This window comes from Podarcis liolepis, assembly GCF_965112155.1.
Source record: "Podarcis liolepis genome assembly, chromosome: 6".
NCBI classification, from domain to species: domain Eukaryota; kingdom Metazoa; phylum Chordata; class Lepidosauria; order Squamata; family Lacertidae; genus Podarcis; species Podarcis liolepis.
Window position 1 is genome coordinate 28,911,694 of NC_139559.1, and position 25,726 is coordinate 28,937,419.

General features: G+C 39.8%; 1 protein-coding gene and 1 long non-coding RNA gene across 7 annotated transcripts in view; one reads left to right on the forward strand and one right to left on the reverse strand.

Annotated features, from left to right (window-relative positions):
- Positions 1–668: 668 nt before the first annotated feature.
- ASIP (agouti signaling protein) lies at positions 669–9,979 on the reverse strand (the record flags this gene model as incomplete). The annotated part of the gene is made up of 3 exons (XM_083508343.1): positions 669–3,463; positions 5,190–5,251; positions 9,820–9,979. The coding sequence occupies 3 exons, from the start codon at positions 9,977–9,979 to the stop codon at positions 3,287–3,289; spliced, it is 399 nt and encodes a 132-aa protein (XP_083364469.1). The 3' UTR covers positions 669–3,286.
- LOC310709123 overlaps positions 3,462–25,726 on the forward strand; it is an 83,983-nt gene continuing 61,718 nt past the window's right edge. For 4 of the 6 annotated variants that reach the window (XR_014527316.1, XR_014527317.1, XR_014527318.1 and 1 more), the window contains exons 1-2: positions 3,462–4,538; positions 8,568–8,699. This is a non-coding gene — a long non-coding RNA (uncharacterized lncRNA). Of the gene's footprint in view, positions 4,539–8,567; positions 8,700–19,364; positions 19,443–21,174; positions 21,893–25,726 lie in introns of those variants that run through there. The other 2 variants (XR_014527320.1, XR_014527321.1) reach the window with 2 other exon arrangements.

Sequence of the window (25,726 nt, forward strand, 5' to 3'; positions counted from 1 at the left end):
AGAGGGGAGGGGTGGAGAGGCACCTATGGGATTATCTGATTTAGGAGCCAAAATAACTAGACCAGCCAAAGTTACAATGCACCTTGACTGGGAATGCTGAAGCGACGTTTGCTGTTCTGCCTTAGGCAGAAAAGTGATTTGGGCCTGCCCTCTCAGAAGGGAAACCATTTCATGTTTACTTGAAGCTAATAAGTAGTCCAAAGAATATTAGTCAATTTTAAGTAAACTTGAAATAAAGGGGGTGGGGTGGGAGAGAGGAAATCAGGTTTACTTGAAGCTAATAAATAATTCAAAGACTATTTATAGGACTATTTATTTATCAACTTCAAGTAAATATTGAAGTGTTTTTCCTTATCCCTGAGAGGGCAGGCCCAAGTCACAGATCAAAGCCTATTTATTTATCAGCTTTGTTCAAGTAAGCTTGAAATATTTTTCCTTATCACCTCTTTTATTCAATTTGCTCCACTCTTTTTTGGTCATAAAACAATAATGTCTATGTTTCCTTAGGCAGCCTATAGATTTCTTACATTATTTTTTAAAGTACTGTGTATTTATTTGTATATGCTCCTCCTCCTCTATACTGTATGAATCTTCTGTGTTGTTGCTATTTTTCTCTGACAGTGCATGTGGAAATTTATTTATTTTTTAATCCCAAAAAGAAACATAAATAGCATAAGAAATGCTATTTTTATTGATCTGTTATTAATGCCTGTTATTTATGCAATACAAATTGAACATATACCGTTAATTCCCCCCCTTATTCTTTCACTGTTTTTTCCACATATTTTAAAGTTGCTAAATGTTCCTTTTCTTCATAGTTGATGGTTGGTTGAGATTCCTGCATTGCAGTGAGGTGGTCTAGATGATTGTTGGGGTCCCTTCTAGAAATGGGAAGTCCTGGGGAAAAACCCAGAAAAATTGGGGGGGGGGGACCCAGTCCCCCCCAAGCCATTTTTTTTCTGTTTAGAAAAAAGCTGGAAAAACCCTGGTGTCTCTCTCCACCCCCCATTTTTCCAATTCCCCCCAGGCCTTAGATATTCAGTGTTTTCATCTCAATTTAAGTTTCCTCTCTTTTTCTATTTCGCTATGGATTTCTGCCTGACGTATTGCTTTGCTGCCCTATCCTATTCCTCATCACGACAGACACTTTATATTTAAAGAACATTCAAGCAGACATTTAAAGCACACGACATATTCCAAAGAATCCTGGGAACTGTAGTTTATGAAAAATACCTGGAATTGTAGGTCTGTGAGGGGGAAACTGCACTGCAGAGTTATTGGAAAGTACCCATTGCTAGCAGATGTGTTGATTAACCTGTATAGAGTAAGCAAGAAAACTTGCTTAATCAACACAGCCTGCAGAGCCCAGGTATTTTTGGGACAGAGTTTGAATTAACTTGGTAAAGAAATCATATCTATTTTAGCACAGGCTACCTAAAAGTGGAGATATTAAGATGAGATTTGCTGCAGTGACAGAATGTATTTAATTTTTAAAAAATAAAAGAATGAAAGAGGAGTGCATTTTTTCACAATGGGAAGTAAATGTAGTTTGTGATGTAGTGACGGGCACCAATTATGATGGTTTAAAAAGGGCTGGATTCATGAAGGATAGCTCAGTTGGTTAGAGTGTGGTGCTGATAACACCAAGGCTGCAAGACTGATCTCTGTAAGGGACAGCTGCATATTCCTCCACTGCAGGGGACAGGATCAGGGATGTCCAACCAGTAGATTGTGATCTACTGGTAGATCCCCAGCTGATCCTGGTAGATCATGGGATCCTTAAAAAGGTAAAGATACCTCTGACCGTTAAGTCCAGTTGCGGACGACTCTGGGGTTGTGGCGCTCATCTCACTTTACTGGCCTTGGGAGCCGGCGTTTGTCCGCAGATAGCTTCCGGGTCATGTGGCCAGCATGACTAAGCCGCTTCTGGCGAACCAGAGCAGAGCAAAGAAACACTGTTTACCTTCCTGCCGGAGTGGTACCTATTTATATACTTGCACCTTGACATACTTTCGAACTGCTAGGTGGGCAAGAGCTAGGACTGAGCAACGGGAGCTCACCCCGTCGCGGGGATTCGAACTGCCGACCTTCTGACTGGCATGTCCTAGGCTCTGTGGTTTAACCCACAGCGCCACCTGCGTCCCCACATCATAGTAGCAAAGTAAAAAAAGAATATTTGTGCATGTGAGAAGTGCTTGTGGAAAAAACTAAAAAACTGTGCAATCCTCCCCCAAAAAAGCTTCCCTCCTAAAAAAAGCTCAAAAATTCTGGGCAGTCCACCCCACGCATGCTCCTCTTCCCTCCAATGACAATGGCTAGATCACTGCCAGTTGTTGTTTTTTATACTGGGAGTAGATCACATTCTCTTGGGAGTTGGATATGCCTGGACTAGATGATCCTCAGGGTTCCTTCCAACTCTATGATTTCTTTATGGGTAAAGTCATTAATGGCTACTAGGCGCAATAGCCTTTTGTTACCTTTTGTTACAGAAGCAGTGCACCTCTGACAACCAGTTGCTGCGGACAACAGCAGGAGAGGTCTATTACCTTTGTATCTTGCTTGTAGGATTCCCATAGGCATATGGTTAGCCACTGTGGTAAATAGGATGGGCTGGATTTGTGGCATGTTGTGTTGATATCATACTATTCAGTAGGTGTCTGTGGAACTAAGTGCGGCCATGCTCCCCGCTTCAAAGGAGATGCAGTGGTTATAATAATTTGGGTAAGGGCCACTCTTTTCTAGGACCTTGGGTTGGCAGTTTCAACAGGCTTTTATCTTCCACCCTTGACAGAGAGCTAACTATAAAAGACTGAGCAGTAGCTTGTCTCCATCTGCCCTATACTATTTAAAAATCTTCTTTATTGCTACATGACTGACTTTCTGGAATGTGCCTTTTGTAGCTAGTCAGTGGCCCATGTTTCTCGTTCAAACTTGTAATGTGCAATATAATACCACTTCTGAAGAGAGATATAATTCCTTCTTGACATGAAATCTGCTTCTTTTCACCTCTCTTGTAAATACCCTTTCAGGCCGTCAGGCTGCATCTTCTTTCTTTCCATTCCTTGCCATACTTGCTAGGGCAGTGGCTGTCTTGTTTATGACAGCATTTACCTCATGAAATATATCCCATAATTCATGCAGTTTAGGAGGGAGTAAAAGCCAGCCAGCCAGCCAGCTTCAAAAGTTCTTGGCTTCCTTTGCAATGCACATAAGACAAAGAGGCCTAGAAGACACACTTATGGGTCTAATAAGACACAGAGTCCCCGTGGCATCCCTGGTTTTTGATTTAGCAGTTTGGGTTTCCCATACGGCAGTAGCAGACTGTCTGAAATAGTCGGCAGTGACAGAAGGCACAAAAATCGCAGCAGGGACGAGATGGTGGCTTGCAGCTTGACCAAGTAGGCACACAGTTGGGTGGTGGTGGTGGTCTTGGTTGGGGAGGCTTTTTTTGCTGTGCCTTTTTCTGAGGAGGGGAAAAAAGGATGAAAAGCTTAATAAATCTTGGCTACAATAAAGTATAATAAGAGTTCCAACAGTGTAAGGTTGCCATAGTTCAGGACACCCCAAAAGTTGTTGAGTTTTTTAAAGGAAAGCCTGCACAGTTTTTCTATTGGCTTGCCTAAGATCCAAGACAAAGCACCACATTCCCCCTGGACATCAGTTCCACCTCTGAAATCCTGTTAATGTCTGGGAAGATCCAGATGTATGGCAGCCCTGCAACAGTGAGGATTTGTTGCTCTTAAAAAATCTACTTAAAATAAAACCCCAGAGAAGGGCCATAGATCACTAGTAGAGTGTATGCTTTCCTTGCAGAAGGTATTGGGTTCAATCCCAGGCATCTCCAGTAAGGGTGAACTGAAACCCTCAAGAGTTATGGCTTGTCAGGGTTGACAATACTAGGTTGGATGAACCAATGGTCTAACTCAGTATAAGGCAGATTTCACTGTTTCTACTGGTCTGTGAAGCTGGTAAATGTAGAATATCAGCATTGTTGAATAATAAAGAAGCTTTAAAAAAACATTATTGAAGGTCAGGAAGAAAGTCTGTGATCCATTTTTAAATCCAATTTTTTGCATACCTGTCAATTATCATAGTTTTACTATGGATATGTGTAGTTCTCTGGAAATAAGCTTAATTTCCTATCTAGTTGATCTGCTGAACGCAACCCTATAATTTTTCTTTTAGCATGTCTGGCATTCACAGATAATCTCATGGTTCAATTGATCCGTCTGTATAGATTCTGATTTAGTTCTCTACTAGCAGTCAAACCTAATAGCAAACTTGTAATTAGTGCCAACCCTGCCCCCCCCCAACTGTGGGATATAAAGCTGTCAGTCAAGTCCAACATTCCGAGAAGACTAACTGCCTCTATGTGGCAGGCAGTTTTGTCAGTTGGTTGGTTGCTGCTAGGAGTTTTAACTGGTAACTGCTCGGATGCAGTGTTCTCATGATTCACTACTATCTAGTATATAGTTTATCTGTCATGTAACCTAAGCCTGCCTTCAGGAACAACTGTGTAAACCTGAATGAATCTGAAAGTAAAGTAGTTTATGTTAATATGATTCAGATTCATGTGCGTTTTCTTTAAGAGGAACAGAAAGGGATTATCAACCAGGAAGGTATAATTATTGATAGGACTCAAACGAGTTAGCAACCCTCTTGTTGCTGCATAAACTCAAACAGAGGATCGTTTAAACTCTGCTAAATTATATAAACGTCCCCACACGAAGCATATCCAGTATACAGGCAACCCCTGATTTACACTAGGGTTATGTTCCAGATTATCACGCACTTGCATGAAATCATGTGCAATTGAAACACTTCACATATGGCACATGTGGCCACCATCTTATTGAAGCTAAGTAGTTCTGGCCAGAGTGGCAACTGCTTGGGAATTACAGTTATGCTGCCTTGGCTTCCACGAAGGATATTGTGTGTCTGTGTATGTATGAACTTTGGACTAAACTAGATGTGAGATACCTTGCTTTTTTCTTAACTGATTTTAGAGTGTGAAGACACAGAAAGGTGAGTTATATATATAAGTACAGAGATACTGTACTTGTTAATATAAGCTGGTAACATAGATATCCCCGTCAGCAACAGAAATGTAAAAGTGAGAAGTCCTATAACCTGTTACTGACAACTTGAACTATTTTGACCTTGCTGACTTTTCAAGATGGATCACTCACCTTCATAGATTTCCTTTTCTCAGCCTCATTCCTGCTGAGCTTCAGGGACGTTTTGGTTAAATCTTTAGAGGGGAAAAAACATTTTATTAAAGGTGCTACAATGCATGAATGTGTAACATGAAAGTAGATACTTTGAGAGACATGGATTTTCTCACATTGCTTGTGTCTGTCCCCTTATTCCAAGTAATGTGGCAAATTACAATATGTAACATGATGACATCACCCTCTGTGTCACCTCACATTTTGCTTACTTCAGGGGTAGGTGATGTAGTACCTTCCAGATGCTACTACAACACCATGTTTCATCCCCGTGAGTCCAAATACAGACCGGGACGGAGTATTGACTGATGCCCCAAATAACTCAGTTGCAAGGATTCCAAAGAAATATGCATAAAATGGCAAAGTGATCAGTTCAAGTGCTTTATATCAAGAAGGTTACATACAGCAATGCAATGCAGGATTCCTTGCTGCTATACCTCAGGACGGACACTGAAACAGCAAGCACCATGGCTTTGTTTGTGACAGGCCAATTGTATATGGGCTACTTATATAAAAAGGCAGCTACGTAAGCTGGCCCCAATTAACAACCCCTGGCTTAGAGGTCCGTTCCCCAGTCCCATCCATCTCTCAGATAAGGGAGTGGCTGAAAGGCAGCCAGCTTGAGACTTTAAAGCTTCAAAGCAAGCAGATAAACATGTATGAGTTTATTTTTGCAGTAAATACCAATTAGTCCTGGGGTTATCTTGACTACCAAGATAGTGTTTACAGGCCTTCCGGGACATTTGCACAATTTGGTTCTATACCCTGCCACCTCACCATCCCTGATCATTGGTCACATTGACAGGGCCTGCTGAGTACATTTGGAGGGGGGGGTACTGTATTGCCTTTTATATGCCATACATCATGAGATGTCAATTGTAGGGTCAGAAGAACTATACATACAAAAATATACTTATGAAGAATGGGGCGGGGGGGGGGTAAAGGGATGGGGAGTGATGGCAACTCTATGCTTCTCATATATCTGAGCACTAAAAAACGTTCTGTGTAACCCTTACCGAATTATATATAATCTAGTGCAACCACCTTGTTCCATATGTTCATTTGATTTTGAGCATGCCAGGTTTGCTTGAGCTTTTGAGCATTCAGCTTATCACCATTGCCTATAACTTTCAGCACTTGGGGACATAGCTTCTGCAACTCTCCTCCTATTTCTCCAACAGTTCTCTAACCCACCTCCTTTCTTCACCTCTTGCAGGTGAAAATAATCTCCTTAATAGGCTGGGTGGAAGTATGACATTGAAGAATTGGGTAGGTTTGGTTGTAATGAGAAGCCATGGTTTCCTGCTGTGTCAGGTGTGGGGAATCATGGGTCCTCCAGATGTTGCTTAACTACAGCTTCCATAATCCCTGGCTATTGGCCATGCTTGCTGCACAGATGCTCTTACAAAAATATAGTACTGCTAAAAATCATTGTAATTCAAATCAAACCTTTATACACCACCTGGATATAAAGCCATAACTGACCCTCTGCAGACAGACAGATGTGATCCATGTGACGCTGTCAAAATCCTATGTGGGCTGGGAGTAGAAAGTGCATTGGGGCAGACAGGAAGGAATGTCTCTGCCTATGTTGTACCACTGAAATCACTGTTGCCCTACCACTTTCCAGATCAAAAATAACTCCACCCAGGAGAAAAAATGGCTGTGGGGAAGTACCCTTCTCACTCAGCTGTACATTAAATTACTTCCCTCCTTCTGCTTTATAGCAATTTAGCACAACCTATGTCAGATCATGTTTCATCTAGTTCCTCTCTTGGAAATCTCACATAACATAATAGATAATATGCCTTTTGTGTTTTAAATACACACTGAAAAGCCTTATGGTACTTGTTCATCACTTCGCTACTGAAGGATGTAATTGAAAAGGCCTACAAAAAGAGAGGTCACACCTTCTATCAGCGCTGACTTCCAGCACCTCTGCTGACATTTACTTTTGTCTTGCAGCCTTTCATCTTCCTGAATGCATCCATCGCTGCTGCTTCTAGGTCCTCAATTCCATCCTGATTTGCTTCATGTGCTCTTTGTAACTGATGATTACTCAAGAGTATAATGATCTCCATGTAATCCTGATGACAGTAAATCTATACTGATAGAAAGTGTGAAGCATCTTTTTACAGGCCTTTTCAATTACAGCCATTTCTCATTTGTCTATATTTGTTTCTAATATAAGCAACCTCGCTTACATGCTCCCTTGCCCTTGCAGGGATTTATTTACACATACATCAATGTACATAGCAGACACATGCAAGGGTACTAGACATGTACCTTGTCTCTTTTCCTCTCTCAGTACCTTACAGTCTAGAGTTTGGAAGTAGGTCTGAGTCACACAGTTATATTGTTCCTTTTTTGATTTGTTAGAAAATCCAAGGTTGCAAAACAAAGAATTTCTCTCTGCCACTCCTAAGAAGAGCCTGCTGGATCAGGTCCATCTAGTTCTGCATCCTGTTGTCACAATGAACAGCTAGATGCCTCTGGGAAGCCCAAACATAGGAACTGAGTGCAAGAGCACTCTCCACTACTGTGGTTTCAAGAAACTCCTATTCAAAAACACCCTGCTTCTGGCTTATCCATTGTGGCCAGTAGCTAGGAGCCATTCTTCATGAATTTGTCTAGCCCCCTTTTAGAACCACTGAAGTTAGTAGTCATCCCTGCCTCCTGTGGGAGTGAATTCTATTGTTTAACTATGTATAAAGTAGTACTTTCTTTTGTCTGTCCTGAATCTTCAAACCTGACTCTGCATTGGATGTTCCTGAGTTCTAGTGTTATGAGAGGAGAAATTTTTCCCTCGATCTACTTTCTTCAAGTCATGCATAGTTTTTCTCTCCCTCCTTTCTCCCCTTCATCCTCTCTCTCTCTCTCTCTCTCACTCTCATATACACACAAGCACATGTCCTATTCTGCCATCATCCATTCATTCTCGCATGTGCAGGTCCACTGGGTAGAGAAGCTGAAAGTATCATTGGAGGTTTGGGCAGTTGTTGCTATCCTTCCCATCATTGCAGCTGAAAAGCTAGCTAGAATGGATCTTGGAAAGCAGTTGTTTCCTCAGTACTGAGCAAGGAAGAAAAGTGAGCTGCTTGTTTGTTCTGATAATACTGTGGTGTTCCTCCACAGATGGCTTGCTTTTCTTCTGTGCCGGATACATAGAAATGATCTATTGCTCCTTGGCAGCTCACTTTGGGAAGGAAAGAACCAAAGAGGAGGCTAAGCAGGGCATGTTCTATGGCCTGGTGGTTCTGGACCCATTCCGAGACATCTAATTTTAGCAACTGCCTGTATATCTTCATTTTTCCAAAGTGGACTTTGTTGCCATTACAGATGGATTGTGATAACACGTCTTCTACCAAACCTCATGCAAGAGATAACTGAGATCCAGTTGACTTTGTCAGAGGAAGTAGAACACAACTCTGCTCCATTCTGGTAGTAGTGAACCTGACTTCAGCAGTCAAGGTAATTATTGAGATTTATTTTACATTACTTTTATACTGCACCCTTCAGTTATATTCTATGATCTATGATGATGGTTTACAAAACTACTTTGGGTGGGATTCACCTAAGGAGCCACATCTGCAGAAACCCTTGCAAGGGCTTCCACTTGCACAATGGAGCTTTCCCTCATCTTCTCCCCTTGTGTCCCTGAAATTACCTTGTGTGTGAGAGAGAAAGCCTCCAGAACAGCACATGGGAAGGAGGGGGAATCATTCCATCTGGCGAACTGAAATGCTTCTGCAGACAGAATGTTCAGAATAGTGCTACATGGAATTCCAACCGATATAGCTGGTGTTCTCATTCAAGAGCATTATAAAGGAAAGCGAATTCCACTATTGTCTTTTGCAATGTTCTGTGATTTATTCCCAAGCATTTAGAAGTCATGACAATCCTTAACTTGGGTAGGCTGTATTCTGAAATGATAGCAGATTCAGGTCAATTATGAAAGCCATATTTTGCTTAGATGTTGAGCTTTCCCAATATCAAATTTACTTTACTCTCAATTTAGTTCAATTAGCTATTTGTGAACAGATGGCTAATGTAAATGTGTTTCTATTAATCCCAGAATGCCTATGAAGAGCCTTTATAAAATTAGCCTTGAAGTTTTGATTGACTCATCTGGTAACTCTGTGATGTGGTGGAGTTCATATGGGTTCAGTTTGAGTAGTCCTGGAAAGCTACCCCATAGCTTTATGCTTTTTTTAAAGGATGACAGAGGCATTGATAGGATTGCGATGATTTGAGCTAAAGTGCAAAGATAGCTAAGGGATTTACATGGATTCAGTCACTCAGTATCTAATAGGAGTATAGGCTTTTGTTTTTGAAAACGTAAAATTAATCAGCTGAATTTGAGAGGTGTTCCTTTCCACTCCTACTTGCCTGAAATGACGGTATTAGTTTATTTTAAAAATAAATAAATAATGGGAGGGCTCAGTTCCAGATTAGGTCCAGGTTGATCAAGGCTGGGCTACAGAGTACCAGAAGAGAGGCAGAGGTAAAAGAGACGCAATGAGTTCTTCTTTCAGAAGTTGCATGCCTCCCAGTTCTGTTTTTAAGATTCCAAACAGAAGACTTTACTGACCTACTATTGAGATAGGTGGGAGATCCGGAAACTTGATTTTGTTATTATTTACCGTACTGTTGACGGCATTCTGCTTTTCCTCAAATACCATGTAAGAGTAGCTGGTTATGAGCAAAGTGCAGCAGAGAAGGAAGCCAAGGAGGAAGTTCCTATATTCCATTCTGGTGAGAGAGAGAAAGAAAATAACACCGTATTAATTTTTTGTATCAGTCACATATACCTGAGGGAAAAGAGGGTAGTGCATATAATGTCAAAGTATACAAATATTTTTGCAGCGTTTCGTTCTGTCCTTCCAACTAGTCACCTTTGCTAGAATGGAGAGAATGTAAGACCTTAAGCACATAAACCCTCTAGAAAGCCCTGGATTCACTTCTGGATGAGTTTTTTAGAAGATAAAAAGGCATCAAAAAGGATGCCAACTTTTTGTTGTTGCTGCTTTGCTCTGTTTGCAATAACCTCAGTTACTCACATCAGTATGGGGTCAAAGGAAGCAAAGGCTGTTGGGTTAAAGAGGCAAAATTATTACACTCGGGCAAAAATAGCAATCTCACTTTCATTTACTGATTAACCTTGCATCATCATCATCATCATCATCATCATCATCATCATATTTTTTTATTTATATCCTGCCCTCCCCAGCCGAAGCCAGGCTCAGAGCGGCTAACAACAGTAAAATAATACAGCATTCTAAAAGCAATTCATTATAAAATCAGTTCAAATCAAATTAATGGGCTAGAGTTCTGCAAAGTAGCCAGAATATTATCACCACTGCCACAAGATAGGAAACACCTTTAAAATTTTGTTTCTATAACAAGATCTGTTTAACTATATTTTTGACTGGCTCCAGGAAGAAAATACATGCAATGTAATTGAAATAACTATGATTTGGCTTCTACAATTTGAAAAAAATCTGGCATACCAGAACAGGGAATGTAAACTGTAAACTGTTGTCAATGTGCAAATAATTAAAATAGAATTAAAAAGGGCTCCTTTTATATCCCTATGCCCTGTTCCTGCTATGTTGCATTCTTGCAATTTCTCTTTGTTACTGTAAAGTAAATATTTGTCACTGCCTTTTGCTGAAACAATTGAAGTTATTGTTGAAGCATTGTGAAGACATACATAAGAGAAAATACGAAGCACCTGATTGCTTGCATAAGGCAAGAGGAAAGTAAAGTATCAGCTTTCTTTAATCCATGAACAAACAATTAAACCCAAGTGAACACTATCAAATCAACTGAAAAAATCCAGTGGTGATCAAATTTAAGCAGCCATTTCCAAGTCAAACAGTTCCAAGTTTATCCATTCTTAAATATCAACTTAGTCCCATAAAAACTGCTGAACACATTTAAACTCAGTCATATTAACAATGACAACAACAATTTATTATTTGTACCCCACCCATCTAACTGGGTTGCACTGGCCACTCTGGGTGGCTTCCAGCATATATAAAAACATTAAACCTTAAAAAGCTTCCCTATACAGGGCCACACTAAGAAGCTGTTTTTAAATATCCCCAGAGTTAGGGGTGAGAGCTATGTATATAAATAAATAAATGGAGAGATCCAATATTTTATTGTAGCTGAGATTTGACACATCTCCTTAAAACCATAATGGAGCTCCCCACCCTGAAAAAACCCAGAGCCAAATGAAGATAGGTTGTGGGTGCTCAGTGCACACTGGATGCTTTTGGACTGTTGCAGGAGGGTGGGGAGATAAATATTTGGGGAGAAATGATGGAACGGAGGGGCCGAATCACTCTACATAGTTACATTTTATTTCAGTGCCCCACTTCTTGTTTTCTGTTTTTAAATTGAACTTGTACACTGTCTTGAAATCCAGTATAGTAAAAAGGTGAGTGAGACTATTTAGAAACAATGAACACGTTCAAACCAAACACAAACCAACACTTGTTGCTTTGTGGAATATCTCCATAATATTTTGCACAAAACATGTTAACCACAATCCCACACATAGTCACGTATGCTTAGGTTCAATGAAATCAGTTTCATGCTGGTTTGTATCACCCATCACAACAAGTTATGGCCTGCTTTAATTATGCAAATTGTTTTATTACCCAATTGATTAGGGGGGGAAATGACTCTCAGGGTCCTTTCCCACTCTACAGTTCTATGGTTTTGACTGCTATCAATAAACAATAACACAGAAATATTTGTTTTCAGACTTTTAAATAATTTTTATATGCCCGTCTACCTTTGGGAATGTTACATATTGAGAACACATTCAAACCAATTCTCACCACATAATCCCAGAGAAGACAAGGTGCAAAGACTTATTAATGAATGTTAAAACCATCCCACATTGAATATGTACTATAAGATTCATGTTATTTAAGAAATAGGCCTTAAAACCCCCCAACTTAAGCTCGAAACACCACTCATATACATATATTTTTGCTTCATTCTTTTTCCATCTAGCCCTTTATGCAGTTCCTAAACTCAGAACTAATCCTATCTGTTACAGTTAGTCTGCATTGATTGATCACAGTCCATCACAGTTATGAGTGCAGAAGCTCACTGGAGTCAAAGGGCTTCGGTTCTGTGATGCACTATGGCTATCAGTGTGCTCTAGATATGACGCGCATAATTCGTTAAGTATAATAAATTCCCTTCTGTTTTGCAAGTGCATCAGAATCCATTCGTTTCAGGAAAACCAGACGTATATCAATTATTCATATTATTCAGTGCCTCCAGATGGCCTTGATCTCTCAATACAAATTATTTCATAGTTACCTTCTCTGGAGCAGCTCTCTAGGACTTCTCTGTCCTCTCCTTTCAGTTCATTTGTAAAGAGCAATGAGTCTGTTCATTGGCATTAAATATTAGTTTTTAAACTTGTTGACAGGGGGAAAAAGACGACCACAGAGCAAAGCTCTATCAGTAGGGAAATGCACAGTGAAAGTCTGTGATCACGCCTTCTTACCAATAATATATTTCAACTCTAGGGCATTTTTCCATTCTGGAAAATTCACTGGCACAATGCCACATCTTAATATGGAACATAGCCTGGGCCAGCTGATTGCTCCTGTTAAGACATTGTCCGGGTTAATAAAACTACACTAGCTGAACTAATTTAACAGAACATATTTAAATTTTTGCAAATATTGAATTTAGGCTCACATAAACCAGCTGAGCTCTTGTTGAAATCAATTTAGCTCAAACCATCTGTAGCAAAACCAATGGATTTACAGTATTTTTCATGTATAACACTCCCCCCCCCCCAATGTATAAGACACCCCCTATTTTGGGGAACTCCAGATTAAGAAAATGGGGGGAGATTGTGTCCATGTATAAAATGACCCACAATTTTGAACATAATTTTTTTTAATTATAAAACCTCATCTTATACACTGAAAAGTACAGTAAGTGCTATGTAAACTGGTTTAAAGCAGAATGACCAGATACTAAGTTTGCACTTCCGCTGCTGCTAAAATGTAGAGATTTATGGGTTAGGAGTGAAACTGAATCTGAGTAAGTAGTGCTAAGTTACACATCACACTGAAACATTAGTACCCGATGCTTGTCCTGGAAAGGGTATTTGGTAGACAATTCCAGATACTTCGTTTGCTCTTCTCAGCCATGGCAAGGATGCTCACACATGTCCTAAGTTGTTGTGGTGGGCATTTTGCCAGGCTGGCACAAAGAGGGGAAATACACTAATTGAAGAGGGCATCTCAATGCACACTCCTTAATCATCTCTAGGATGACCTGTAGAATGCTTTACGGCTCAGCCACACTTCTGCTTATCCCATGCCTAGGGTCTGGGTAGTTTAGCGCTTGTCACATGCTTTCTAGACACAAGTCTGAGTGGTTTTCTGTTTGCTCTACCGCTTTCTCCAGGAAAAACCCACTCTTTAGCACCGAATTGGAGCAAACGTCAATCCACAGAGAAACTGATGTTTGCTCCAATTCCATGGTAAAGATCAGAGTTTCCCAAGGGAAACTGTCAGGATAAGCAGAAGTCTGTCAAAAAAAGAAAGAATGAGCTGAGATGCAGAAGTTTCCATGTGCAGTCTCTGTGTGAAAAACTCATGACAGAATGTAATCTTTGTGGCATGTGGCTTGTCTTGGCCTTTTTAGGACTATTGTGAAGGTTTTCAAAAGGAGTTATTTATTAAAAGGAGCTATAGTTATGAAAAATATTAGTCCGCATAGCATTTATGAAAGGAGTAACCTCAGGTAGTCTTAAAGGAATTCTACTTTGTTCTATCGTGAAAAGATAGCCAACCTAATCGGTACTGATGGCAAGAAGATAAATTTCTTGTGCAAGCAACCGGACAAACTTCGTGTGTGTTTGTTTGTCTGTCTGTCTGTCTGTCTGTCTGTCTGTCTGTATGTGGTGTGTGTGTGCACAGTACCTTGTGTATGTAGCACTAAGAAGGAAACTTTAAGCTAGAAAGTAAATAATGATTCTGAAGACTGAGTTCTTGCAGTTACCAGTATTGCTCCAAGAGCATGTTATCTCCTTTGTTGATTGAGAAACTAATTCTTCTATAACAGCTATCTGAATGTTTGCCAGCTAGCCCATCTTCACTTTGCATTAGGATTGCCATATTTCAAAGAGTGAAAATCTGGACACAAAAGTTTTCGATGAACGAATCCTGGCTATGTCCAGGAAATTCCGGACGTACGGCAGCCCTACGCTGCCTATTTGTAAAAATATAACATTTCCAAAAAAACCCCTGTGTGTCTAGATTTATTTTGGCGGGTTTATATTTTATCCTCACAAACACCCTGTAAAAAGCTATAATTTATATCATTTGCATATATCATTTGCATTCTTCCCGTTAAGCAATGTGTTCTGGGCAGTTAATGATAAACTGAAGCTGAAATAAACCCTGAAATTTACTACTAACTGGGGTCATGGGAAGCTGAGACCACTAGTATTAACCCTACAACTGGGATCATGCTTGGAGTTTGGGGCATGAGGAGAGTAGGTTACTATCTAGCATACCCCAAACAATGTTTCGGTCAGCAATTTATAAAAAGGTTTATTCTGCTTTATGCCAGTCCCCCCAATTCACTGCTCATGCATAATACAGTTCATGTTCTTTCGAACAAGAACATGCAACCAGCTTTTTGTTTGTTTGTTGTTTACAACAATTTGGGCCTCGTTTAGAGATGCTTTAGGAAATCGATCTTTGTGAATTTCAATACAAATTGACCTGATCTGAACCACCAAGACTAATGTCCAGATAGGAACTTACAGTGCAATCCTCACCATGCCTACTCAGAAAGAAGTTCTATTGAATTCAATGATGCCTACGTACAGGAAAGTGGTGTTCGGTCTAAGCTATCCACTGGCTTTTAGTTTTGATGCCAAAAGTATCAAAATATGTTTAAAGCATGTATTTTGAGAGAAAATATATTTAGAAATGCATATTTAAATACTTAAATGAAAATTGTCATTATTTGGCAGATTAATGTGGAAACAGGTTGGGTGCAAATTAATAGACTATTTCGTTTTATTTGGGGTGATTTCATTGGGAAATTAATTGGCTTTCCTTCTATGAAATTACATAAATTCTATTAATTTCTAAATGAACCATTGTTTAGTAGGATTAGCCCCTATCACTACGGTATTAATCTTTATTATAAAATACCAGTATTAAAATTTAGTCTTCAGTCCTCGAACTGTACCTGGAAGGAAACTAGATGCCAGTTAGCTGATACAGAAAAATATAATACTGTGGCTTTAGGCTTCATAAGTGTATATCATAGTGGCAAAATTCAAGGACTGAAGGATACAAGTCATGGAGCAAGATGCTCTCCATACCAGATGGCACATTGACATTGATAATAATAATAAGCAAACAACTTTTTAAAATGACACATCTGGCAATGATTGTCTGAATTGCACTAACGTCACACAGGGTGAGCCAAGTCAGCGTTATCAAGTTGTGTGAAAATTCATAAACAAAAACAAGTTGCTGAAAACCTAGATGTTGTAAACAGCTTGCATAAAGTTCTGTCCAGTATGAAGGATCCAAGAGGATAGGTAGTTCAGTTCCCAGTGATACTTGACGTGACAATTGAAACGCTAGGGCTCAGCCTGTTTATGAGTCTTACAAACAAACAAACAAACAAACAAACAAACAAACTCCAGTATACCAGAATGTGGAGGATGCAGAGAACATTCTGGGAAACAATAGGGTTGGTGCCATCTTATGCCATTAAAAGGTAAAGGGACCCCTGACCATTAGGTCCAGTCGTGGCCAACTCTGGGGTAGCGGCACTCATCTCGCTTTATTGGCCGAGGGAGCCGGCGTACAGCTTCCGGGTCATGTGGCCAGCATGACTAAGCCGCTTCTAGCAAACCAGAGCAACACACGGAAACACCATTTACCTTCCCGCAGGAGCGGTACCTGTTTATCTACTTGCACTTTGATGTGCTTTCAAACTGCTAGGTTGGCAGGAGCGGGGACTGAGCAACGGGAGCTCACCCCATCGCAGGGATTCGAACCGCCGACCTTCTGATCGGCAAGTCCTAGGCTCTGTGGTTTAACCCACAGCGCCACCCACGTCCCACGTCTTATGCCATTACCACACATATATTAATCTTGGGGGGGGGAGGACGTGGGAAGATTTCAGTGGCTTGAATGCAACGCATAGTTGTCTAAATCACACAGTAACAGTCTATCTAAATTGTTAGTAGCAAGATAGATTTCTTCCTTCATTCTCTGTGGATTATTTATCATGTTTATATACTCTTACTTCCAAGGCAGTTTATAATTTAAATTACTAACACAATGAATGATGCAAAATATTCTCAGGCTGATTTCAGGAGCTGATGACACTTGCTCCCTAGCTTCTGCTTTCCCTCAGGGCAGCCAGATCTTAAGTTACCCAAAGAAGGTGAGGGTGGATTCCCAAGCAGTTCTTTCAGGATACTTCTTTCAAGGGCTGATGGTTATTTGCTTCCTGCCTGGGCTTCTGCTCTTTTGGCTTTGCTCAAGGCACACAGAGGTCTTTCTGCTTTTGGAAGTGGTGGATAATACAGCCCCAGTAGTGTCAGCTTGCTTTGGTTTTATTTTCTTCATCTTCATTAATAGATTTATTCGGTATCATATGTGGATTATTGCCTAAGCTATGGATGTCTAACAGAAACCTAGAGTGTGAATATATTAGATATTATTTGAATTCATTGTACAGTGGTACCTTGGTTCTCAAACTTAATCTTTTCCAGAAGTTTGTTCCAAAACCAAAGCATTCCAAAACCAAGGCACACTTTCCCATAGAAAGTAATGCAAAACGGATTAACCCATTCCATACTTAAATACACACTGAAAAGCCTTATGGTACTTGTTCATCCAAACAACCCCTAAAACAGCAATTTAATATTAATTTTACTATCTAACAAGACCATAGATCCATAAAATGAAAGCAATAATAAACGTACTGTACGATAAAATAAATAAGACAGTGTTGTAGATGATAAAAATTAACATTATTATTTTTTTCTTACCTGCACTGACGATAGTCATTGTTTGGATGTGAGGCTTATCCATTTCCACAGTCACACAATCAGTAGCTGAACTGGGTTCCACACAGTCACAAAAACAAATTAACCAAAAAAGCCTCAAAAACAAAAATGCAAAATAAATAGCAAAAACAAAAGCACCAAACTTAATCTGTTCCGGAAGTTTGAAAACTAAGGCACAGCTTCTGATTGGTGCAGGCACCCTGGATACAATAGCCAACAGCTGCACCAGACATTTGGCTTCTGAAAAACACTTATTTCCGGGTCTTCGGTGTTTGAGAACTAATGTGTTTGAGTACCAAGGCATTTGAGAACCAAGGTACCACTATAATAATAAAAATAATGCAACTGCTTTAGCCTAGTGTATGCTTATCAGAGGAGCAGAGCAATTCTAACCTCTGTCAAAGTCCAGTTGAGGGAAGCTACCACATATAAAGAGGCTATATCAACCAAAGGCAGCATGAGATGATGTCACTGGTGTTAAGAGACCAATAGATCTGGACCAGTCTCATCTTGAACTGGGCTGGGGAAAGACACGAAGATCTGCCTGCCTTGCTGCTCATGCTGAGTCCAAAGCTATGGGTTTGGGGGCCTCCCTAGAAATCTTATAGGGAAGCAAGATCTGTTGAAGTGTTAATGCTGTGAACTCTTCCATCTAATGCATATATATCTAATGCTTGCATAAAGTAAAGGTAAAGGTACCCCTGCCCGAACGGGCCAGTCTTGACAGACTCTGGGGTTTGTGCGCCCATCTCACATCTATAGGCCGGGGGCCAGCGCTGTCCGGAGACACTTCCGGGTCACGTGGCCAGCGTGACAAAGCTGCATCTGGCGAGCCAGCGCAGCACACAGAACGCCGTTTACCTTCCCGCTGGTAAGCGGTACCTATTTATCTACTTGCACCCGGGGGTGCTTTCGAACTGCTAGGTTGGCAGGCGCTGGGACCGAGCAGCGGGAGCGCACCCCGCCGCGGGGATTCGAACCGCCGACCTGACGATCGGCAAGCCCTAGGCGCTGAGGCTTTTACCCACAGCGCCATATAGGTGTGTAAATAAAACTATATATCACAAAGACACCACTGTCTCCAGTAACCTTCATTCAAAGGAAATCAAGCCCAAGATATATGCTGACAGCCCTGAAATCTTTCATCATTTGGAAATTGTGGTGCAGGTAACAATATAAATAAATAGGAATGCAAGATACATATTGTTAATTCATTCATTCATTCATTCATTCATTAAATTTATTAGTTACTCTTTTTTTTACTCAACTCAGAGTGACTAACAGAACAACAGTATACACATATAAAATGGAACAACTCTAGGGTGTTTTCATATTTATCTTGGAGTTTTTAAGCACTGGCTTGCATAAATTTCTTTTGTAGTAGAAGAAGAGAAGAGTTCGGATTTGATATCCCGCTTTATCACTACCCGAAGGAGTCTCAAAGCGGCTAACATACTAACATACTCCTTTCCCTTCCTCCCCCACAACAACACTCTGTGAGGTGAGTGGGCCTGAGAGACTTCAAAGAAGTGTGACTAGCCCAAGGTCACCCAGCAGCTGCATGTGGAGGAGTGGAGACGCGAACCGGTTCCCCAGATTATGAGTCCACCGCTCTTAACCACTACACCACACTGGCTCTCAGTAGATCTTAAGAAAGTCCATGACCCTGCTGCTGGCTTCATAGCCATTATAGGGAGCATCTTAAATGAACTTTTATAGTTCCTATGTGGAACTTCCCTAATTGTGAAACCATGATGTGGTACAATTTAACTGGAAAAAAATCAGTGTCACTGCTCATAAAAATCTTACTCTGGAAAACAATAGGTTGCTACTACAGGCATATAAGGAAAGGGAAGGGGGAAGTGAACTTAAAAGCTCTTGTTTGTTTTCATTTGCATACAATCTATTTGGCATGTTCAACAGTGTTGGGTAAAGTGGGGTCATCACAAATACTGATTCTCAGTTAGATCACTGCATTTCAAAGATTCTGCCTGAGAATACTTTCATCAACATGTCTATAGAGGATTTCCTTTATGCTGCAGAGAATTGTGTGAGATTTACTAGAGCACACAATCATGCAGAGTGCTGCTGTCCAGGCCTGTTGGGCTCCACAGTCAAGAAATCTTTTTGTTGAGTATTGTAAGGGAAACTGTAACGGAAACCCTGTTTGAAATGGAACCAGACAATCCCAGAAAAAGCTCCAGAAGCCCCTGAGTGAAGAAGTCAGTATTTATTTATTTAATTAATATTTCTATCTCACTTTTCACTTCATCTGGGGGTCTCAAAGTGACTGGTAGAAAATGGAAAATATACAATGTACAACATTTAAAACATAGATTAAATAATCAGAGACTGAAACAAAGGCCACCACAAAAAACGCACAGAAGACCAAGAAAATCTGACAGGTTTCCCCAGAAAAGCTCAACAATTTGGGTTTGTTCCACCCAAAAAGCGGTCGGGAATTTTACTTTTTGAAATATGGCAACCCTAGATGTAACATCGTGTAGCGAAGAAGCAGAATCAAGCCTCCCCTTCCCCCTCCCTAACTGGAGATAAACTCCAATTCGCTTTATCATTATGTGTGAACTGGGAAAAGCCTGGTCCCTTTAAACTGTGATTTGTTTTAACAACACGGGATTACAAATCATGGTTTGATCCTCAACAAACCATAATTGAAAGTAACTAAAGATCCCCTGTCTGGTGCATCTAACAGTACACAATGGTTAGTTGAAAACAAGCAGTGAATGCTTCCTATCTCCTCGTGGCTGTGCCAGAGATAAGAGAGGAGAGCATGTGAGCCCTTTGCTCATTTCTGCTTGTTAGCATTGTATCTGAAATCCACCATTAAGTCTGTGACATTTCTATCCAAAGCCCAAATGTATACAAGAATAGAGTGACCCATTCACTGCAACAGTAATAGGCGGTAATAGTATTATCATGATGAGGGCTATGGAGAATTTTCCAGACACAGAGAACCATGAATTCAAAATGGCTAGTCATATAATTAAGTTAATTTAATTTACATTAGTAAGTTCATTTTATTCAAGTGGATTTAATATCTGAAATTACCTGAAAGTATTATTATTATTATTATTAAAAATGTATTGAATTAAACAGGATCTCCACAAAAGCAAATTTGTGTTGCAAAAGACAAAGTTACATTGTTCATCACAAAACATAAGTTGTGTCCACATATCTGTCAGTCACACGGTTATAAAAATAACCCATTTCTCTTTCAAAAGTCCTTCAGTTTGCCTGCTTTTACTGTTTTTCTTTATTTTTTCTACATATAATGGTTAATTACATCTAAGTTATAGAACTAACTAAGTTATAGACAAGGACAAATAGTGTCTGTTTCTGTGGGCAAAATTCCAGTATTTAAATGTTGATCAAGGAAACAGAATTTGATCTTGTACAGACTATTTTGCATTTTCCCTGCGTACTAGAAACTTTTATTTTCTCCTTCCTGCAAAAGCAACAACACCCCTGAGAAGGGAAAAGAAAGGACTTCAAGCTGAGGAAAATTTATAGATGTTTAAGAGAACAATTGCCAGTATGATTTTATTATTCTAAATTACAAACCAGAAGTCACCATAGTCTTTGGAAGCAAAAGGAGATCCTACAGAATCTTTCAGACACTTTAAAAATGATAAGAATTCCTCTCCCGAAAAAAACCAAGCCAACAAAAAGTACAAAAGATGTATATCTTGTGATACAAAATGTTACTTCATTTTGGAATAATGATAAAATTGAAAATATGTAATTAAAAGGGGAACAGAAATACTGTACTGAATATTGTTAAAATAGGAAACCAACATTCAGAATACTAATATGCAATAAATTACTTTGCAGTTATATGGAAGAAGTTTATAATCATTCTACCGCCATTTAGTCACCACTTGCTTACGCAAGAAAACACCTCTGATCAGGCAACTTGTTTTTTTTTTTTTTTGTTTTATCAGGCAACTTGTTTTAAATTAAAAATAAATATATCCTTTTATTTTCAGTAGTGAATATAAGACCAAAAGAACAATGCGTAAGAAATGAAAAACGGTTACTATTGTCTCTACGGAGTGATTCCAAAACCTTCAGAAAATAATGAAAGAATACTAAATAAATGCTGCTCCACTTTAAACTTCATACACCATTCCTAAAAATGCAGATACCGAATGTACTTGACCAGAATACATTTTTTAGTATAAAAAAGTGAAGGAAACAAAATCAAAAAGAATCTTTTGAACCAAAGTTAGAAGAAGAAGTAAAATTGATAAGATTAATGAAGCAAACAAATGAGCTCAGTGTAACAAGTGATGATAAAGTTTTGTTTTAAATGTTAAAAAGGAGAGCAAATACAGCACAATATTTGAATATTAGGAAGATCTGAGTACCGGTAACTCTTGGATTCACTTTTTCATCCCACCAAGCCATCCTTTGGGATCTGGCTGGAAGTGGGAAATGGAGATTCTAAAATGTAAACTTTTCTCCATAAAGGTATGTTAGAATGCAGAATTTATCAGAAAAGGTATTAGTATTATTTTCCTATGAAAGTAGCAAGTGGCTACTGCATTCAGTACTCACTAGTGCAAATCAGAGCAGCTTTTCTTTCTTGTCGTCCTCTTGTCGTCTTGTCTGAAGAGAATACGAGCGATGCTCCTGGAGTTTTTGCTGTCACCCTCCTCCCCTAGGATTGCTGCAAACCTTTTCCTCTTCTAGCCTTTTTACATAGAGCCATACCGAGTTGCAGCCAAATTAATCAGAGTACCTGGATGGGCTCCCCCCCCTCCCACTTTAATTTACTGCATGTGGTCAGGTGTTTTCCCCCGCTCCGCATGACTCTTCAAATCATTTGCAAACAGGAAAAGAGTGTACTTGAACTTAATCCTGTGTAATTTTAATCATAGAAAAATTCCAGTGAGTGCAATGAGAACATCCCCAGATGCAAGCCAGACACAAATAATTGCTAGAAAAGCATTTGGAATAGTTCTTTGGTAAAATATCAAATCCTTCCGTAAAGTCCAGTTTTATCTGTTGACTAGGCACAGGCTTTGCTGGCTTTGATGAATGCAAAAGGGTTGGACACTCACTCACAGCCCTAGTATAGTTCTAGCCTTTCCTTAAGTCTGAGGAGAAGAAGAAACCTGGCAATGATTTGAATTTGAAAAAGCAAGCAACATCTTAGTTATTTTTAAATACTTTAAAAATGCATAGAAAGAAATTAATAGTCCCAGTATTGACAAAGAGCAGGTATGAGTTATAGGAGAAGCAGTTTAAAATTGTGTGTATCAAGGCTGGACTTTTATACGTTCCAGTCTCCCCTAGCCAATTTCACAAGTGTGCTCTTAATTGATTCTGCGTTGGTTTACACCACTCCATGCAACGTATATATATATATATATTAGTGCTGAACTGAAAATACTGCTGTACTGCCATAGTCCGATTTGCAGACTGCAAAATCATGCTTGCGTTTTTGTGATTTCTTGGGGGATGTTGAAAGAAAGTCTAGAAATGTAAACTAAGAGGCTTATTTGGGTACAAGTGCACCCAACTCGGGCTCCCCAACTTTGCTCCTCCCTTCCTCCAGAGGGGAAGCAGACCATGGAGCAGCAGACTTTGCATGATATCCAAATCAGGGGTGAGAAACCGTGATCTGAAATGAATGTTCGCTCTTGGTTTGCGGTTTGCTCGGGAGCAACAAACAATGAGCGCTGAGTCAGAAGTACGGTAATTCTAAGCCATACTGTTATCTGTTTTCCCTCTGGATAAAGATTAGAGTAGATCAGGAGTGCTGGAACTACTGTAGTTTGTTAAGGGTGCTGGGAACTGTAGGTCTTGAGGGGTGAACTACAATTTCCAGGATTCTTTGAGAGAAGCCATGTGGTCTAAATGCACATTGAATGCACTTTAAATGCATGATGTGATTCTGCCAATTGTATCACATCTGAATATGGCCAACAGTCACACTTGCCTCAATACAGCGATGTTTTCAGCCTTAACATGGGTGTAGAACCAGCTCTCACTTTTAGACTCAAGTATGCATGATCCTGTTCAGAAACATCTCTTTCCCTCCTGCTCTTCCCCCTCCATTTTTATTTTGAACTTTTTTTCCTGATAGTGTTATAAAATTTGGATTTACATATTACCCTAAGTGGTAGAAATAAAAGATACTGATTAGCATCCACCGAACCATGGAACTAGGTCTGTATGCCCCACAAAGTACTGAGCATGTGTTTGTTGAAAAGCAGCCTCCAGTGCCATAAGGAAAATGGATCATGATGAAAGCAATGGATATTTCAAAATTAACTTTTAAAATGTCATGGAAAATCTGCTGTTCAAATTGTATGTGGGGGAGTGAAAAATTGTAATTAGAATTCCCAATTCCAAAGTAGCTCTTTGGAATGAAATGGGAAATGGTACTTTACAGTGCAAGCTTATAACCTGATTCCCAGGTATGGGTGAATATCTCAGTTTTGGTTTCTCTGTTTCTCATTTTCAAAGCTTAGCTTTGTTTCTTCATATTTCTACATCCAAGTTTTGTTTTTTCAGGTCCTCATGAAAGTTCACCAACATTTCACTACAATTTTCTCCTAATATACACATGTTTATATATACTTTTTGCCTAATATACATATTTTGCAAAGCAATTGTGCTTTTGTATGCTATTTTCATTAATGTATGCATTTATATGCACACTTTACCTGAATACTGTATGAGCATTTTTGTACATATACATTGGCTGGAGAACTGCACTGCCAAATCAGGAGGAGTTTGCATTTTGAAAGATGACTGTGCTCCGTTTTGCTTATTGTTTCGGAAAGTGTAAATTTCATAGGTTTGGCTATAAATGTGAGCTGAATTTTTGCCCCATCCCTACTCCCAGGCAAGCGGGTAAACAATTGCAGCTTTAATGTCAGTTCACCTGAAACCACTTGGACATACCAAAGAAGGAGAGAGGGGAGGGAGAAGCATACGGACGGAACCAGTACTTAGCAGTTCAGATTACACGTAATGCTAAGGCAAACTATGCTCTAAACCCAGACCCATGGTTTGTCTTGCTCCAGACAAATTATGGTTAAAGATTGTTGTTTGTCTGGAGCAAGACAAGCCAAAAGCAAGGGTTTGGGCAACATACTAAGCCAAACCATGGCTTGACGCACAACAGCAGCAACAGGCCAGATATGAAGAACAATATGGCCATAATCTCCGTTTTGGGAGCCCACATGCTTGCTCATTTATACTAAGCTGTGGTTTTGCTTAGTGCTATGAGTGAACTACGTCATGCTGCCCTTGTTTATGAAGCAAAAATTCTCATGCTCAAACTGTCCCATTGTCTTGTTCACTGTTTTTTGAGTCATATTTCGAGAACTTTGAAAAGTCAGCCATATGGGCCCTCCCCATCACAACCCATGCCTCTTCCAGATAATTTTAACAGGTCTAACTACTGACAGTGTGGCTTTTGCAGTGGGGAGTAGTCCAGAGAGGATATTATACAGAACCCTCTTGCTTCATCTGCTCCCTCGTAGGTTCTCTTGCGTTCAGTGCCAATATCGAAAGAAGAAGAAGAAAAAAGAGGGAAAACGAATACAGGGACAATAACTTAACTAATTGCACCCCCCTCACCAGGTTTATAAACTTCACTGAGCTGTGAACGAGTCATGCATTTCTCATAACCTGCACAAAGCCACACAGTTTTTGGTATATAAAATAGTCACAACCAGTTTAAATAATTAAGAAATAAGGATAAAACACAAGACTTGAAGGCTGGCAGTTAATGCAATGGAGCAAGCCAAAGGCAAGGGCCATTTCTCATGATGTTTCAATCTAACATTTATCTGATATTTGGTGTTGCTGCAATTTACACAAATGTCAGAAAGCTAAGTTAGCTGCCTATAGGAAAGAGTCTGATTCAAGTTACAATACAGTACTGATCAGGTGGGCACCCTCCAAGCTTGTGGGATCTACTTGTTTTTTTGTTTTTTACTAGAACCTCAAAATCTATTAACTGAAGCCAAATTTAAATTGGTGGCAGGGGCAGAAGCAACATACTGTTAGTATTAAGGAATAGGGTAACTCTGAATTGATATGCAGCCCATGAATTTATTTTCAGTACCAGCACTTAGCTCATAGTCCTATCACACAAAAATTAATTCCTAATTCCACCCTACAAGCTTTATTCCTCTCAAAAGCCTAATTTGGAATGTGGGGAAAGGCTTTTTGTTGCTATTATTAAACAACAGTCAGAATCCTTGCTGATCTTCTGCAGCTTACCGAGAGAACCACCGGTAGATCATGATCTAAGAACATAAGGAGAGCTTGGTTGGTTCAGGGCAAAATTCCATTTAGTCTAGCATTACGTTCTTGTAGTGGCTGTGATGGCCACTCCCAATCATCCTGGGTCTGGAGCTGT